Below are 16,826 nucleotides of genomic sequence, written 5' to 3' on the forward strand. Positions count from 1 at the left end.
GCGGGTCAAAGAAATAGGAAAACAAACAAACAGCAGGTGACGCTGTAGATACATTGTATTGAATAACTCAGTAGCGAGGCTAAATTTTTTATTACATGTAATTACAAAAGTATTCAGATCCCGATGCTGGTTTGAACACTGTAGAATATTTTTCATGGGACAACCACTTTAAGCCACACCCCTGGTGGCATGTGTGCCATTATTTTGGCTTTGTCTGAGACAGAATCCTGGCATATTTGCCATAGTAAACCTGCACCATTGTACGCTGTACTGCATGATCTAAAACTCGTATTGCATACTGTAAATAATATTAGCAGAGACTGTACTTTCAGTGAATTTTACCTTCACAGCCACATATGAATATTTCAGGCTTTCAGTCCAGCAGTTCTTTAAAATCTGTTTAGTCTTATGGTTAGAAATTCAAAAAAAGAATGGAAGATTGCATTAGTAATCCAGGAGACCCATCGTTCTTTCCCTCTGAAGCCTCTCTTGTCTCTGTGCTTGTTTTCCTATGGATTCTGTGTTGCTTTTCATCAGGAGCAGAACAAAATGCAACCAATGGCGATCTCCTGCCGGAGTCTGAGAACAAGGGCTGCTACCTGGCCTCAGGCAGCAAAGATCAGACCATCCGTATCTGGAGTTCCTCCACAGGCAAAGGTAGGAGCTCTCCAGAGCTGCCGTGCACTTTATAGTTATTATGCAGGTTGAGTACATACATTGTATTGATATAGATAGTTATTTGCAGATGTACTTTATATTGCATTTTATATCGGTAAACTGTATGTCAACCGTTATACTGCATGGCTGCTCTGCAGACTACATGTTACCTTTTATTGCAGACCATAGTTGATTTTGAACACGTTAGACTTTTGGTTTCATGAGATAAGCAGCATCAAGGTTTTATATTATAGATGTCTATTCACCTCTTGTTGCACCATAGCAATTACATTGGCTGACCCCATCGGGCATATATATGATCAAGCCAGGGACATTAGCTGTCTATGACCAACTTTAGTTATTGTGGCATAGTTGTCAGCTTTAGGCTCATTTTTATTCTGCCATTTTCTTTTCTTTAGGCATTATGACTCTGAAGTTGCCATATCTAAAGAGGCGGGGAGGAGGAGTGGATCCTACAGTGAAGGAACGCTTATGGTTGACAGTCCACTGGCCGCGTGGATATCCTAGCCGGATACTCTCTAGCTGCTTTGGGTTAGTAATTGAGAGTAGAGGCTGCCTTCTAAGAGCTTGCTGTGGTGGTGGGGTGTGAAGAGGTATAGAGAAAGACAGACTATAAGAAGGCTACTTTATATAACTTTTTTTTGAGGTTTCTCTTGATAAACTGATCATGAGGTGCCTCACATCTTAGGATAATTTGACACTAGTGTTAAAGAGATCCAACAGGTAGTTTCGGCAGGCAACAGACTGCTGGAACTCTCTGAATCCAGCATTGCCGGATGCTACCTGTTGACCACCAGTGTCATTTGTCCGGCGAATTCTCCGCATATTTGCCAGGTAGCGACTGGATCTCCACCAGCTCAGAATCCGGCAATGCCGAATCTATAAAGCTCCAGCAGGCTGCTCCCCGCCAGAGCAGCCTGCCGGATCTCTTTAAGAGCTCGAACGTGTGCTGCCGTTGCCGTATTGTGGACTGCATTTGCAGATCCGCAATACACTGGCACCGTTCCGTGTGCATTCCGCATCACGGATGCGGACCCGTTCACTTCAATGGGTCCGCAAATCCAGAGATGCGGAACGGAACACTACGGAAGCACTACGGAGTGCTCCCTGGGGTTCCGTTCCGTGCCTCCGCACCGCAAAAACATAGAGCATGTTCTATCTTTTTGCGGAACGGAGGGATCGCGTACCCATTCAAGTGAATTGGTCCACGATCCCCATGCGGCTGCCCCACGGACAGTGCCCATGCATTGCAGACCGCAATTTGTGGTCCATAGCACGGGCTTGACACGTTCGTGTGAACGAGCCCTAACGTGTGCACTAGCCTTAGATTCCTAATCAGCTGTTTATGCTCGACAAACAATATGAAAAGTCTTCCACTGAAAGAATTGTGCATGCTGAATATTGTTCACCGCTGCCAAAGTTCTGCTCCTCGAGTGCCAAATATTGGGCTGCATGTATTTCTTGCATTCAGCTAATTGGGGGGCTCCAGTTAATATCGTGTAGGCTGAGTAGAATTTACATTTTGTGGACTGTGTAGCAATACTTCTCATTGTCTCTACAGGGGTGAGCTGCTTATGTGGGAATTAACTAGAAGTGGAAAGCAGAAATGGAGCCTTCTGGGCTCCTCAGAGGGACAGAATCATTCCCGCATTGTGTTTAACCTTTGTTCCTCAGTCACAGAGGAGGGGAAGGAGCTCCTTCTGTCTACATCTATGGATCGGGACGTGAGTGCTGTTCATCTTGTGTTAAGGAGGCATTACTGTTTTGTAAAGTGAGGGCATATCGCTAGGATGTGCCATAATTCTGTGATTGTGGGGTTTTCACCTCCTAGGAATGAAGGGGACACAGAGCTGATGTAGTGCTTTCCCCCTTTCAAAGTCTTACCTGCATAGTGCACCCATGGTCACCCAGTGGTAGCTGGCCACATTCACAGGGGAAAAACTGTGAAGGGGACACTCCAGCCTTGCAGCCAGGGACGGACTGGGAACTTAAAGTGGCCCTGGAAAAAAAAAAACTAAAAGTGGCCCCATTTTGAGGTCTAAATTAACAGAAGGCGATGCAACACAAGTAGGCAGGGTCAACAGTACCATAGTACAAAATACCATCCCAGCAGAACCAAATAACACAGTGTAGCACAATATACTGCTCCAAAAGCTGACCCTCTATGGTGGCCTTCAATAGCTGCCATCTTCTGTCCTCCTCCAGTTGTCTATGGAGCAGGGGGCTTAGTAGGTGAGATGCGGGCCACAGCAGTTAAATTAAGGAGGGTATGTGCGGTCACTGGCTGGGTACACGAGTACCTGATTCTCACAGCGCTAATTACTGTTGAAAGCTCATTATGTACCCAGCCAGCGGCAGACAGGAGGACATTTGTGGCCCCCTGGGGCATCAGCCCACCAGAAAATTTCCCTGTAAGGTCTATGGCCCTTGCTTGCAGCCCCTTCATTCTGAGCATTGGTGGGAGTCCCAGAAGTCAGACACCCACCAGCCATAACCTAATAGCATAGATACGCCATTACCTTACACAATAGGAATACCCTTTTAAATGTAGGTCTGTGTGATTCTTTGATCAAATCAGTGAGAATGGTGGACCGCCCCAGTGGTTAGACTAGATGAATGCTAGTAATGAGGCCAAGGTTTGCTGATGTCTGCATGCTAAAGCTTGCCTGCTTACTGCTTACTTCCTGGCAGTTTAGTGCAAATCTCCTCGATAGAACAAAGTGAATGCTCTCCCTTTATGGAAGCTTCTAAGAGTCCGCATGTAGTGCTTCTGGCCCAAGTTTGCCTTAGTTTTTCACAGAGTACACCAACACAATTAGCTATAGGGACTTGGTACTACTATTATAGACCATAGTCCAAACCAATATCTGTTCCCAAACATTTACCTTCTATGACAGAGAACAGCTACTAGAGCTTATCACAAAACATCAAACAAAAATCCGTAGCCTTTACACTTCCCATTAAAGATGATTTTATTAATACTTTTAAAATACCCAAATACACATTCATATAGTAGGGATAAATATTATATCTTACAGACAGATATCTAACGGAGTGCGAATTCTAGGCCAATTCATAGGAGGCCTATATTGTAACTGACTTCCATTTGCGATGCCTAGATATGAGCTGAAAAAAGTAGTACTATGCTATCATATCCTCACTGATCATGTATTATAAGTTATTTCATCTAGATATCAGTCATGGGACTTGAATGTGCCTATTTGTCTGATGTTACCATGTTTACATGATCAGTGAGGATATGATAGCATAGTACTACTTTTTTCAGCTCATATCTAGGCATCGCAAATGGAAGTCAGTTACAATATAGGCCTCCTATGAATTGGCCTAGAATTCGCACTCTGTTAGATATCTTGCGGTAAGATATAATATTTATGCCTACTATATAAATGTGTATTTGGGTATTTTAAAAGTATTAAAAAATATATTTTTTTAATGGGAACTATAAAGGCTACGAATTTTTGTATTCTAGACCATAGCTGCATTCACTTTTCAGTTGGTTGTTCTAGGAAACAGTCAAAAAGCCTGTTATGAAACAGGTCGAGAACATTTTACATGAATTCTTATGAACTCAGCGGGACACTTGAGTCTTTCTTACATCAGATTACTTGACAGCAAAAATGCAGTGTGAGGTCTGCTTTGAATTCTGTAGAATTGTAAATGCAGCTCTGGAGTCGCTAAAGCCAAACGTATTTTCGAAATTCACCGTATAAAATTACCTTTCATCTTAAATCATATTACCTCTACTTCTTACACATCCTACTCCCCTTTTAGTCTACCCCTCATTGGTTTTAGATTGTATTCTTGGCCATAGGCTTTTCCCACCTGATGTATGCAGTCTGCATTGCGTTATCATTTAGTCATACTTCATTGTATCCTGTATTTTCTGCTGATTATTTTTTCTTGAGAACAAAAGGTTCTCTAAGAAACTGTTATATTTATGGGCAATCTATATGGGCTATGCTACCTCTATAAATACTCTTTCACTACGATGCACTGATTCTGTCCTCTCTGTACAGGTGAAATGTTGGGACTTGGGCTCCCTTTCTTGTTGTTGGTCATTGAGCTCGCTAGGAGGCTTTGTGTACAGCCTGGCGTTTTCTCCTGTGGCATCTGGATGTCTGGCGGTCGGAGTGGGTGACGGCATGCTTCGTATCTGGAACTCCCTATCTGTCGTCAATGCATACGATGTGAAGACACTGTGGCAAGGCATCAGATCTAAAGTGACTGCAGTAAGTACATTCAGATGAATATCTCCAGCATGAGAAGGGTGGGTACACAGTGGGCAGGAGGACTGGTAGTCCTGTGCAAGGTCACATCCATTTGTTGCACATTCATTTCTGCCATACTGATCTTAAATCAAGGCATGGTGAGTTCCAGGGGAGGACTGGCCATAGACTCTACATGGATATTTCCCTGTGGGCTAAAACCCAGGGGCCACCCAAGCTCTCCCAACTGCCTCTGGCCGGTTACATAATGATCTGATGCTCTCTGCATTAATTCACTTATGTACCTGAGCAGCGTGCCTTCCTGAATTCAATTGTATCGCAGTCCCCAGGACTGTGGTAAAGTTGAATACTGCAGTGGGGCTTGAGAGCCCATGGCTGTTAACCCTCATAGACCACCATATGAGGCAATGTACAAATGGTGACACAGGCATCTGGAGGGGACAGCGACTTGATACAGGACTTGGGTATTTTATTTTTTTCTTTACTTGCTCATCTGGGGAGCACACTACAGGGGGCACTATAGAGGTTATTACTAAGTCGAGGCAGCATGCTGAAGGTAGGACTTGCTTGATGCTGTGGCCTCCATCTCGCTTCCTAAGCCCCTGCTCCATGTCTCTATTAGAGACAACAGGAGGAGGAGAAGAGAACCTGGCTGCTATTGATGGCCACCACAGAAGGTCAGCTTCTGGGGGGTATTTTGTGCTACACTGTGGCATTTGGTTCTGCTGGGGACAGCAGGATTTTGTTCTGCACTATGCTATTACTGACCCCATCTACTTCTGTTGGCTCTGTCTACTTATGTTGCCCTGCCTTTTGTCAATTTGGACCTGCCTGCAACATGGGGGCCACTTTAAGTTCCCAGTCTGCCCCTGGTGAGTTCTCCGCTCCACAGAAAGTATGGGAACTGGGCAGTAGTGTCTAGCTGGGAAGGATTAGTAATGGTAGATGGATTTTGCATCTTTCTCACCTAATCTTTTGCCCTCCACAGCTCTCTTGGCATCCAACTAAAGAGGGCAGTTTGGCCTTTGGGACTGATGATGGAAAAGTTGGGATTTATGATGTCTTTTCCTCCAAGTAAGCTATAAGTATTAAGTGTATTTTTATGTTTTATATTATATCTGAGTTTTTCTCTAGTAAAAGACAAGTCCACATCTGTTGCTTACTGATAAGTTCACTTTGAATTCAGCTCTCGATAATCTGCTTTTGTTTCTCTTGCAGACCCCCTCAGATTTCTAGTACTTACCACAAAAAGACTGTGTATTCCATGTCCTGGGGTCCTCCATTGCCCCCATTTTCTTTTGGTAAGATATATTTCTTCTGCTTTCTATCCATTAACCACTAGAATACTACATACAATGCATTCTGAAAGTCTTCAGGCCCTTTCCCTTTTTTCACATTTTATGTTGCAGCCTTGTACTTTTTGTTTCCAATCATTCTGCACTCAATACCCTATAATAAGAAAGTGAGAACAGACTGTTCAAAATCTTTACTAATTTATTGAAAAGGAAAAACTAAAATCTTGCATTAAATCTTGCTATAAAATTATACTTGGTTAAAGCACCTTTGGTAGTGATTACAGCCTCCATCCTCTTGGTTATGATGCCACAAGGTTTGCACACATGGATTTGGAGATTTTATGCCATTCTTCTCTGTAGAAACTCTCGAGCTCTGTCAGGTTGGAAGGGGACCGTCGGTGGACTGCTTTTTTCAGGTCACTCCAGAAATGTGCGATTGGGTTCAAGTCAGAGCTTTGGCTGGGCCAATCAAGGACCTTCACAGGGTTGTCCCTAAGCCACTACTGTTTTGTCTTGGCTGTATGCTTAGGGTCATTGCTTTGTTGGAAGTTGATCCTTCAGCCAGGTCTCAGGTCCAGAGCACTCTGGATCAGGTTTTCGTTATGAATATCTCTGTACTTTTCTCCATTCAGCTTTCCTTTATTCTTGACCAGTCTCCCTGTTCCAGATGCTGAAAATTGCTCCCATAACATGATGCCGCCACCACCATGATTCACTGTAGGGATGGTATTGGGCAGGTGATGAGCAGTGCCTGGTTTCCTCCAGACATGACACTTAGAATTGAGGCCAAAAAATTCAATTTAGGTTTCATGAGAACAGAGAATCTTGTTTCTCACAGTCTGAGTCCTTTAGGTGCTTTTTTGCAAAATTTTATGTGTCTTTTACTGAGGTTTTTTTCTGACCACTTTGCAATGAAGCTCTGATTGGTGGAATGCTGCAGTGATGGTTAACCTTCTAGAACTGTCTCCTATTTACACACAGGACCTTAGGAGCTCAGCCAGAGTGACCATTGGGTTCTTGGTAACATCTCTTACCAAGACCGATTTCCCTCGATTACCTAGTTTGGTGAAGCAGCCAGCTCTAGGTAGAGTCCTAGTTGTTCCAGTCTTCTTCCATTTAAAGGGGTCGGCCACTTTCTAGTTACTGTTGACCAATAGGTTTGGAAGATGATTATATGACACTAATATAGCCTTTGTTGAAATTGTGTACTATTTTCTATATTTCATAAGGTATGGTCCCTTGTTTCTAATTCTTTTGTGCTGTCCACACAGTGGTCCTGTCCATAACATGGCTGCTGATGGAGGGTCATGTGACCAGACAAATCACCTCCATGTAATGTCTCCTCCATTCAAATACTCTGCACTACACCATTGGGAGTTTACTTGTTCTGCAGTTTGTTTGAATAGAGGAGGCAGAGTAATGTGTGTGATCACATGACCCTCCATCAGCAGCCATCTTATGGACAGGACCTCTATGCAGTAAGCGCAGAATATTTGCCTAACAAGAGGACATTGCTTATGAAATTATAGCAAACATTACAGAATATCAACAAAGGCTATATTAGTTAGTGCCATATTGTCATCTTACCTACACATCAGTCAACAGTAGCCAGAAAGTGGTCAACCCCTCTAAGAACTATGGTGGCTACTGTGCTCTTGGGCATTTTCAGTGTAGAAGACATTTTTTTGTATCCTTCTCCAGATTGTGATTCCAGCTGTACAGGCAGTTCTTTTTTTCCTCATGGCTTGGGTGAATGGGGTAAAACATATTTTTATATTCGCATAAGGCAACATAACAAAATGTGAAATGGTCTAAAGACTTTCTGAATACACTGTATATAGTACAAACATTGCTACAAAATAGTAACTCCATTTTCTTCTTTGTTTTTCCCAGGCGCTGAAGGGGACCGGCCTCCATTCACCCTGTATAGTTGTGGTGGAGAGGGGGTCATTTTCCAGCACAACCCCTGGAAACTAACTTTTGAGGCACAAGATATTAACAAGCTTATCCGAGATACAAATGAGATTAAAGTAAGTATGTCTATCTATATGTCTCACTTGGTTTATGCTGGTAATACACCACCCCCCATACACATCCAGCCATCTGGGGAGAGGTGAGACACCTCTGTACACATTATATGGTTGGCCGGGGACGCCAACATTGGTGGGTTTGGCCAATGTTCATCTAATGTGTATGACTACTTTTATATTTAAATAGAGAAAATAGACTTAGGCACTCCTGAAGATTCGTTGAAAATCCAGTGTGTAGCCTAGCACATGGTGTGAATACACCTTTCCACAACTCTCATCATCTACTTTCTTCTTCCCTATGGCATCTAGTGATTTAAAAAGGTCCTTGTCGGACCGAAACGTCACATGTACACATTGATGTTGCCTGGCATAAGAAAACCAAATAAAAATAAGCAGTGTATTTTCAACGAATCTCAGGAGTGCCTAAGTCTATTTTCTCTATTTACGTTTACGGGGTTGGGACCCCACGACTAGAGCACCCAAACCAGGACACGAGTGCCACATTCTTCTGAGAATACCACTTTTATATTTGTTATACATTAATACCTCTTACATGTGCAGACCTTTACCAGAAACCTGCATACGTTGGAAAACACCACTAAGGGTCCTTTTGCATTGGCTGATACCTGGCTACAACATACGCCGATTGACAGTGTACCAAGTCCGTAGGCACTCATCTTAAAAGGGTTGTCTCACTTCAGCAAATAGAATTAAATTGTGTAGATTAGGTTAAAGGGGTTATCCCATCATAATGATCACTGTTAAATCTGTTAATGATTTGACAGTGATCATTTTTGTAAATATACTTTATTAACAAATTCCCACCGATTAGGAGAAAATTCATCCCCACTTACCTTATTGTTGTGACTCGGTCTCCCCTGGTTACGACCACCGCTCTTCCGCAAGATCCCGATGGTCGCGCTTGCCCAGAAGACTTCTTCTTTTCTCCCGGCCGGGCCACTCGCTGTCCTGAACGCGCACGCTGCCGCGCATGCGCGACGGTGACTTCTTCCCGGCCAGAATAGTACAGAGCTGCGAACGCGCACGCCGGCTCTGTACTATACTGGCCAGAAATAAGTCACATTGCGCATGCGCGGCAGCGTGCGCGTTCAGTCCAGCGCGCGGCCCGGCCGGGAGAAGACTTCAATCAAGATGAAGCCCGCCCCCAGCCAGAATCCAGGAAGTGAACGCGCGGTGGCAGCAGGTAAGTATGAAACTGCTAAGTGGGATAACCCCTTTAATACAAGGCACTTACTAATGTATTGTGATTGTCCATTTTGCCTTCTTTACTAGCTGGATTAATTTTTCCATTACATTATACACTGCTCGTTTCCATGGTTACGACCACCTTGCAATCCATCGGTGGTGGCCGTGCTTGCACACTATAGAAAAAAAGCACCAGCCTATGTGCGCTCCCACGGTCCCGGCCACTAGAGAGGTTGGTGCTTTTTCCTATTGTGTTGAAGCACAACCACCACTGGTTGAATTGCAGGGTGGTCGTAACCATGGAAACAAGGAGTGGATAATGTAATGGAAAAATTTATTCAGCCAGTAAAGGAGGCAATATGGAAAAATCACAATACATTAGTAAGTGGGTTGTATTAGCTTTCTCTACATGAAAAATGCCATTTGCTGAAGTGAGAGGACCCCTTTAAAGGCTTTTTATACTGCTTGGTGCAGACTGTAAGGGGATGACTGGATTGTTCATTCCCATTCAGTTTGCATATTGTTGTTCGTTTCATTGGGGACTCAGAAAACCATGGGTATAGCTGCTGCCACTAGGAGCGAACAGTAAGCTGGGAAATGAAGTATCAGTTTTAGCTTAGTGTCAGTAGGAGGCAGACATGCCCGTTTGCAGGTCTACTAACCTTCAGTTTTTTCTGGGAATACAGGAGGCATAAACCCCATGTTACCCCATGGGTGAGAACAGAGACCAGCAGGTCATCAAGCCTGCTGCTCATTCCCTACCTCCAGAAGGCAAGGAGGTACGGCAGATCACCAAATCCGCTGTAACCCAGAGAACATGTCAAGGCCCCTTTATTCCAACGTAGCTTCCCTCACCAAGGGGCAGTACACTGATGAGGGTGACATGGCTGGATTGGGGCACAAGTATACTTTCCACCCTGCCCTACGATGAAGTGCCCTATTTCCCCCCTTCAAACTCCCCTCTTACTTCTGCCCTGGCCAGTTACTTATTCTGGGGCATGGGCTGTTTACGGGCCACTTGTCTGGCAGTTTTCCCGCCGCCTTTTTCTACATCCTGTAACATGCCTTATCCAAGGTCTCCCTCTGGCTGCTTCTTTTCCTAGTCAGACCCTGCCCCATGCCAAACTTGATCCTATCCCAGCATATATTCTAATAGAGGCTGTGGCTTTTGCAACCTACAAGGCCACATGAGTAATAGCCCCTTCCGTTCCTAGCCAAGAGTGGTGCTCCTTAAGTTCGACCCCTACAACTACCTTTGTTCCCTTCCCTTGTGTTTGGCTTGGCTTTGGAGCTCTGGACTTTCTCTGCACCAAGCCATGCCTCTGCTGTGAACAGTAAATCAGGCCGCAGCTTTTGCAGCCAAGCAGGCCACATGTCCTTTTTCGACAGTGTCTCCTCACTGTCAGCTCCCTTAGTCTGGGGAAGGGGGGTGCACCTCTAAGAACCCTCTCAGTTCTCCATATCGGGCAGCAAGGCATCAGGCCTGGATCTCACTGGCCCCCTTCTCTGCCCCAGCCCTTCCAACTAATTGAGACTATTGCTTTTGGGGCCTACTAGTCTGTACACCCAATGGTTACTCAGCACTGTCCATCGTGGTACTGAAACCAGGACTGCTGGCCCTCTCACTTATATCATAGAAACATAGAATGTGTCGGCAGATAAGAACCATTTGGCCCATCTAGTCTGCCCAATATACTGAAGACTATGGATAGCCCCTGGCCCTATCTTATATGAAGGATGGCCTTATGCCTATCCCATGCATGTTTACACTCCTTCACTGTATTTGCAGCTACCAGCCCTTCCTACCTCAATCTGGCTATCTGGCTGCTCCTATTGCTTTGGTAAAAACTGATTAGCTCAGTGTCTACAGGAGGAGTATAGCTGTGAGGGGGATGCTAACACCTTTTTTCAGCTTATTCTCGCCTACTAGTGGGAGCAGCTATACCCATGGTCTTCTGTGCCCCCCACCACCACCCAATGAACTCAGTCAGAAATAGATTTAACAGGTGTCTCCAAAAATCCTAAAATCTCCTGTTTACATGGGGAGGTGTGCTGCCGAGAATAACATTTTATAGACTTGCATAAAAGATGTGATTGGCCAATAAACATATATTTGCTTGCATAAAAGATGTCCGTGACAACAACTGATTGCTGCCATAGTGATTGGGAACAAGCATTTTTATGAGTGAAATGCCTCCCCTATATTCCCGGGCCCCTCACACACAATGTACTTACCTCGCTTCCCGCTACCTGTGTTGCTTCTGAAGCCCGCATGGCCGCTGCTGCATCGGGGAGGGATAGGGCAGCCAATGGCAGGACACGTCAGGGACGACCCTCCCTTGCATCGCGGGTGACGCTACGGAGACTCGTCACCACCTGCCGACCCACCCTCCAGTGACGTTGGGTGTTTTCATCCGCACGACGCGGAGATGCAGCGGCGGCCGTGTGGGCTGTAGAAGCGACGCGGGTACCAGGGAGCAAGGTAAGTACATTGTGTGTGAGAGGCCCGGGCATACCCCATTTCAAATGGATTTTCCTATCGGTCATTTATATCAATGAATAGGTCTCCATGGCGGCTTTTGGTTGAATGTTTCCTTAAAGGAGAAAGATGTTTTGGGTGATTTGCTTTTTTTTTTTATTTTATTGGGGAACACAGATTGTAAAGATGATTATTTAATTTGTATAGACGTCTATGGTTCAGCCTACAGACAAAAATGGGAGTCCAAGTTGCGCGTGCTGCATGTAGTTCAGATGTGAATGTAACGAGATTTTATCACTATGATGTAGGCAGGCTTTTGTGCCATTTTGTGGCTTAATTTTTATTTTTTTTCCCGTCTGTTTAAACAGCATAAATTACCTTTACATACAGAGCTGAATTGGAAACCTGACTGGCAACATCTCGCTGTTGGTAATGAGGACGGGTATGTAAACCTTTGTAATAAATTACCGGTAATACTGTAGCTGCCTTATAGATGGCTATTAAGAACAGGAGAGGGCATCCTTTTTCTGCGGCATCTTCTGAACTGCAAATACGTCTCCATAAATGAAGTTCCTTTTTTGTGTTACTACAGGAGCATTGAAATCTTTCGGGCTCCACATCTTAAGCTGATCTGCACTATTCAGCAGCATCATAAAATTGTGAACGCTCTTCGCTGGCACCATGATCACTGTGAGGATCCCACCCTGAGCTTCCTCCTTGCTTCAGGATCCAATAATGCTGTGATCTATGTACATAACCTGAAGGGGGCGCTAGGTGAGGTTCTGCTTCTTGACTGTAATCTTGTTAATTTCCTTGAATTAGCAGCTGCTTGTCACAAAAGAGATCCTGAGACGTAATATGAGAAGATTCCTGATGTAATCAATTGATTTGAGGATTGTATGTCCTAATAATGAATTGTTACCATTTTGTGTCACTGCAGAGAACTCTGCTGAAGTCCCAGGCACCATCACAGATCCTTTTCGGACCTTGTCTGGACACACCGCAAAGATTACAAGTCTGTCTTGGAGCCCTCATCATGATGGTAGGCTGGTATCTGCCTGCTACGATGGCACCTCTCAAGTAAGATGAATATAATGGAGGATAATTGTTAATTCATAGACTGGTCCTCTGAATGTAGGACACATCACATGGCTACAGCAGGGAACAGCTGTCAGTAGTGGTGATGTCACAAATAATGCCATATCACTACTGTATGTGGCAGCTGACCACCATGGTCATGTCACGTGTCAACATGGACAACACGCCCCCATGTTCTTGTGTACAAAGAGGACACCTGTGTTGCTTTCACATCTGATGTAGCTTTTATTGGTAAAGGTAATCAGGGCTAGTATTAGGCCCCTTTCACACGGGCGAGTTTTCCGCGCGGGTGCAATGCGGGAGGTGAACGCATTGCACCCGCACTGAATCCGGACCCATTCATTTCTATGGGGCTGTTCAGATGAGCGGTGATTTTCACGCATCACTTATGCGTGAAAATCGCAGCATGTTCTATATTCTGCGTTTTTCATGCAACGCAGGCCCCATAGAAGTGAATGGGGTTGCGTGAAAATCGCAAGCATCCGCAAGCAAGTGCGGATGCGGTGCGATTTTCATGCACGGTTGCTAGGAGACGATCGGGATGGAGCCCCGATCATTATTATTTTCCCTTATAACATGGTTATAAGGGAAAATAATAGCATTCTGAATACAGAATACATAGTAAAACAGCACTGGAGGGGTTAAAAAAAAAATATAATAATTTAACTCACCTTAATCCATTTGCTCGCGTAGCCGGCATCTCCGTTTGTCTCTTTTACTGTATAGGACCTGTGGTGAGCATTAACTATAGTTCAAGGACCTGGGATGACGTCACTCCGGTCATCACATGGTACGTCAGATGATCTTTTACCATGGTGAATCACCATGGTAAAAGATCATGTGACGTACCATGTGATGACCGGAGTGACGTCATCCCAGGTCCTTGAACTATAGTTAATGCTCACCACAGGTCTTTCAACAAAGGAGACACAAGGAGATGCCGGGCTACGCGAGCAAGTGGATTAAGGTGAGTTAAATTATTATTTATTTTTTTTAACCCCTCCAGTGCTATTTTACTTTGCATTCTGTATTCAGAATGCTATTATTTTCCCTTATAACCATGTTATAAGGGAAAATAATACTATTTACAGAACACCGATCCCAAGCCCGAACTTCTGTGAAGAAGTTCGGGTTTGGGTACCAAACACGCACGATTTTTCTCACGCGAGTGCCAAACGCATTACAATGTTTTGCACTCGCGCGGAAAAATCGCGGGTGTTCCCGCAACGCACCCGCACATTTTTCCGCAACGCCCGTGTGAAACCAGCCTTAGACCAAGTGTGGCCCTGGGCAAAATTGAAAGTGGGGTCCTAAATCCTGAAACGTTGGACTAGCAGTTTGACAGAACTTTGTAGGCACAGATAACGGTTGCAACAACCACAGCAGCTGAGTGTAGATACCCCATCATCTCTCTTTAGCCTTTCCACTGTAAGCTGCTGATCCTGCAGCCTCTTTGGGTATGTTCACACAGAGTATTTTCTGTGCTTAAAAAAACCTAATGCAGAATCCGCATCAGATTTTTTTGGGATGTTTTTTTTTTTTTCTAACACTTTTTGATGCAGTTTTGGCGTGGATTTTCATTCCTTCCCTTTTTTAATGGGAATTCTCGACATGGACCCCACGTTATGAATGGCCAGGGCACTTCTTTTTTTTCCATGGTGCCGTTTATAAAACTACAAGCTAAAAAAAGGGGCTGTCCCATCTGGGCCCCTGAAGTGAAGGGAGATCACAATGTGCATGCATGGTCATCCTCCATTATGCTATGAGTGTTCTGTAAATAGCTGATCACTGGCAATTCCATAGCAGTGAATGGAGATAATGCTGTGCATGGACTATATTATGGGGGACCTGTGGATGACACAATGTTATGGGGGACCTGTGGATGACACACTGTTATGGGGGACCTGTGGATGACACACTGTTATGGGGGTCCATAGAGAAAAATATCCAGCTCTCCTCATAATCCACAGCCCTGTGCAGGGAACGAGCCAAGCAAATCTCTCAGATATAAGATAAATAGTTCCAGCACTAGTCATGAAACTTAGTTGCACTTTATTTCTTCTTGTAGCAGATAACTCACATAGACACAATCCTCCACCCCAACATAGTTGACGCGTTTCGAAACAGGTGTGTTCTTAGTCGTAACCAGATAATGCTGTGCATGGACTATATTATGGGGAACATGTAGATGGCACACTGTTGCATTCGCCCTATAAGGCATTGTGCCTGGTTGAAAGGGGTTATCCAACCCATATAATGCCCCCCAAAATGCCTGGGCACCTCATACTGGTCATACTTAACCCTTTTCCTGGCACCCGAGTTGCTTCTGACGGCTGCCGCTGCATCTCCCCGCGCGCGGATCAAAACATCAGGCAACTGGGTGGGCAGCCAATAGCTGGCCGCGACAAGGACGAGCCTTCCTAGAGTCACCTGCGTTGCTATTGGCTGAACCATGACCCCTCCCCAACCCCCGTCGCTGGATGTTTTGATCTGCGCGATGGGGAGATGTAGCGGCGGTCGTACGTGCATCAGAAGCGACGCGGGTGCCGGGGAGCAGGGAAAGTATGACCAGTATGAGGTGCCCGGGCATTTTGGGGAGCATTATAGGGGTTGGATAATCCTTTTAACACTGAATTCCCCGGTAACAGATTCCATTAAGGTTACGACTAAAACAGTACTTCAGCTACAGTTCCACAGTAACTCATAGTAATACACTATTCATAGGGGCAGATGGAGAACTGTGACCAGAGCAGAGACCCTGTCATTATGAGCACAACACACCTCCCAACTATACTTATTGCTCTATCCCTGGGGCAAATCATCAACTCCCTCCCATAAACATGAACTCTTCCTCGATGTATTATTAACCCATCTAGCTAAACAGACTGATGCCTGAACAAGCATCCATTGTGTTTGCTTATTGGCACTGTGCACTGAAGCTGGATATATACCTCTAGGATCTCAGTTTCCCTATTTATCTAAGGGTTTTTCTTTCACATATTCTGATTGGTCTGAGGGATGTCAGTGCTGGACATCAGTAGTTACTGGAATTCCTCAGTTAGTAGACCACATTTTGTAAACTTATTGTATACACCTTTTTCCTGAACTTGATTATGTGGGCTGCCATCTTACCCTAAGCTGTTGTTAATAGCATTTACAGATCTGCTTTACAGCACCCACACATGGGCCATAGACACAATGGCTTCCATGGGAGAGCTTTCTTGGCATGCTCTGTGACCTGTTGTTATCATATTAATCTTGCTTGTAATGATAAGCAGATAACTGCAGTAAAGTGATTGATACAGACCAAGAAGTGGCGCCTATTATTAGGCCCAGTGGCCAGTGTGAAAACTGCCGGATTTTTACTAAATTAAAAATAACATCACCAAAAATTCTTTAATGCTATTTTAACATAAAAAAACGGAACTTAAACAATGCGTCAATTACCTATTGTTTAAATCACACATTTTTTATGTATTTTTGTAAACTATGTTTTCTAATTTTCCATCTGCATCACTTCCTGTTCTGTAGAGATCACTTCCTAGCAGTCATCTCATTATCATCACAGGCAGGATTACAATTAAAGGCAACACCACAGATTGTAGGTGATGGTCACATTCCATCTCCCCTCCCCTCCCCCTCTCTGCAAAGTGACCTCTGCAGATGTCACCAAGAATGCACACAACATTCTCTCACAGAATTCATTATCTTCAGACAAGGGCATAACTATAGGTGAAGCAGGGGAAGCGGCTGCTTTGGGGCCCCAACTCTGAAGGTGCCCACCCAGGAGAAA

The 16,826-nt window shown here is 44.6% G+C and overlaps 1 protein-coding gene across 2 annotated transcripts in view; it reads left to right on the forward strand.

Moving 5' to 3' along the window:
* Positions 1-16,826, forward strand: part of GEMIN5 (gem nuclear organelle associated protein 5) — an 82,429-nt gene that overhangs the window by 42,438 nt on the left and 23,165 nt on the right. For both annotated transcript variants that reach the window (XM_040440054.1, XM_040440046.1), the window contains exons 6-15: positions 538-657; positions 1,077-1,209; positions 2,240-2,402; positions 4,716-4,928; positions 5,914-5,999; positions 6,144-6,226; positions 8,114-8,250; positions 12,304-12,377; positions 12,528-12,709; positions 12,876-13,015. In XM_040440054.1, coding sequence (XP_040295988.1) covers positions 538-657; positions 1,077-1,209; positions 2,240-2,402; positions 4,716-4,928; positions 5,914-5,999; positions 6,144-6,226; positions 8,114-8,250; positions 12,304-12,377; positions 12,528-12,709; positions 12,876-13,015 — 1,331 coding nt within the window. The remainder of the gene's footprint in view (positions 1-537; positions 658-1,076; positions 1,210-2,239; positions 2,403-4,715; positions 4,929-5,913; positions 6,000-6,143; positions 6,227-8,113; positions 8,251-12,303; positions 12,378-12,527; positions 12,710-12,875; positions 13,016-16,826) is intronic.

This window comes from Bufo bufo, chromosome 1 (genome assembly GCF_905171765.1).
Source record: "Bufo bufo chromosome 1, aBufBuf1.1, whole genome shotgun sequence".
Taxonomy (NCBI): Eukaryota; Metazoa; Chordata; class Amphibia; order Anura; family Bufonidae; genus Bufo; species Bufo bufo.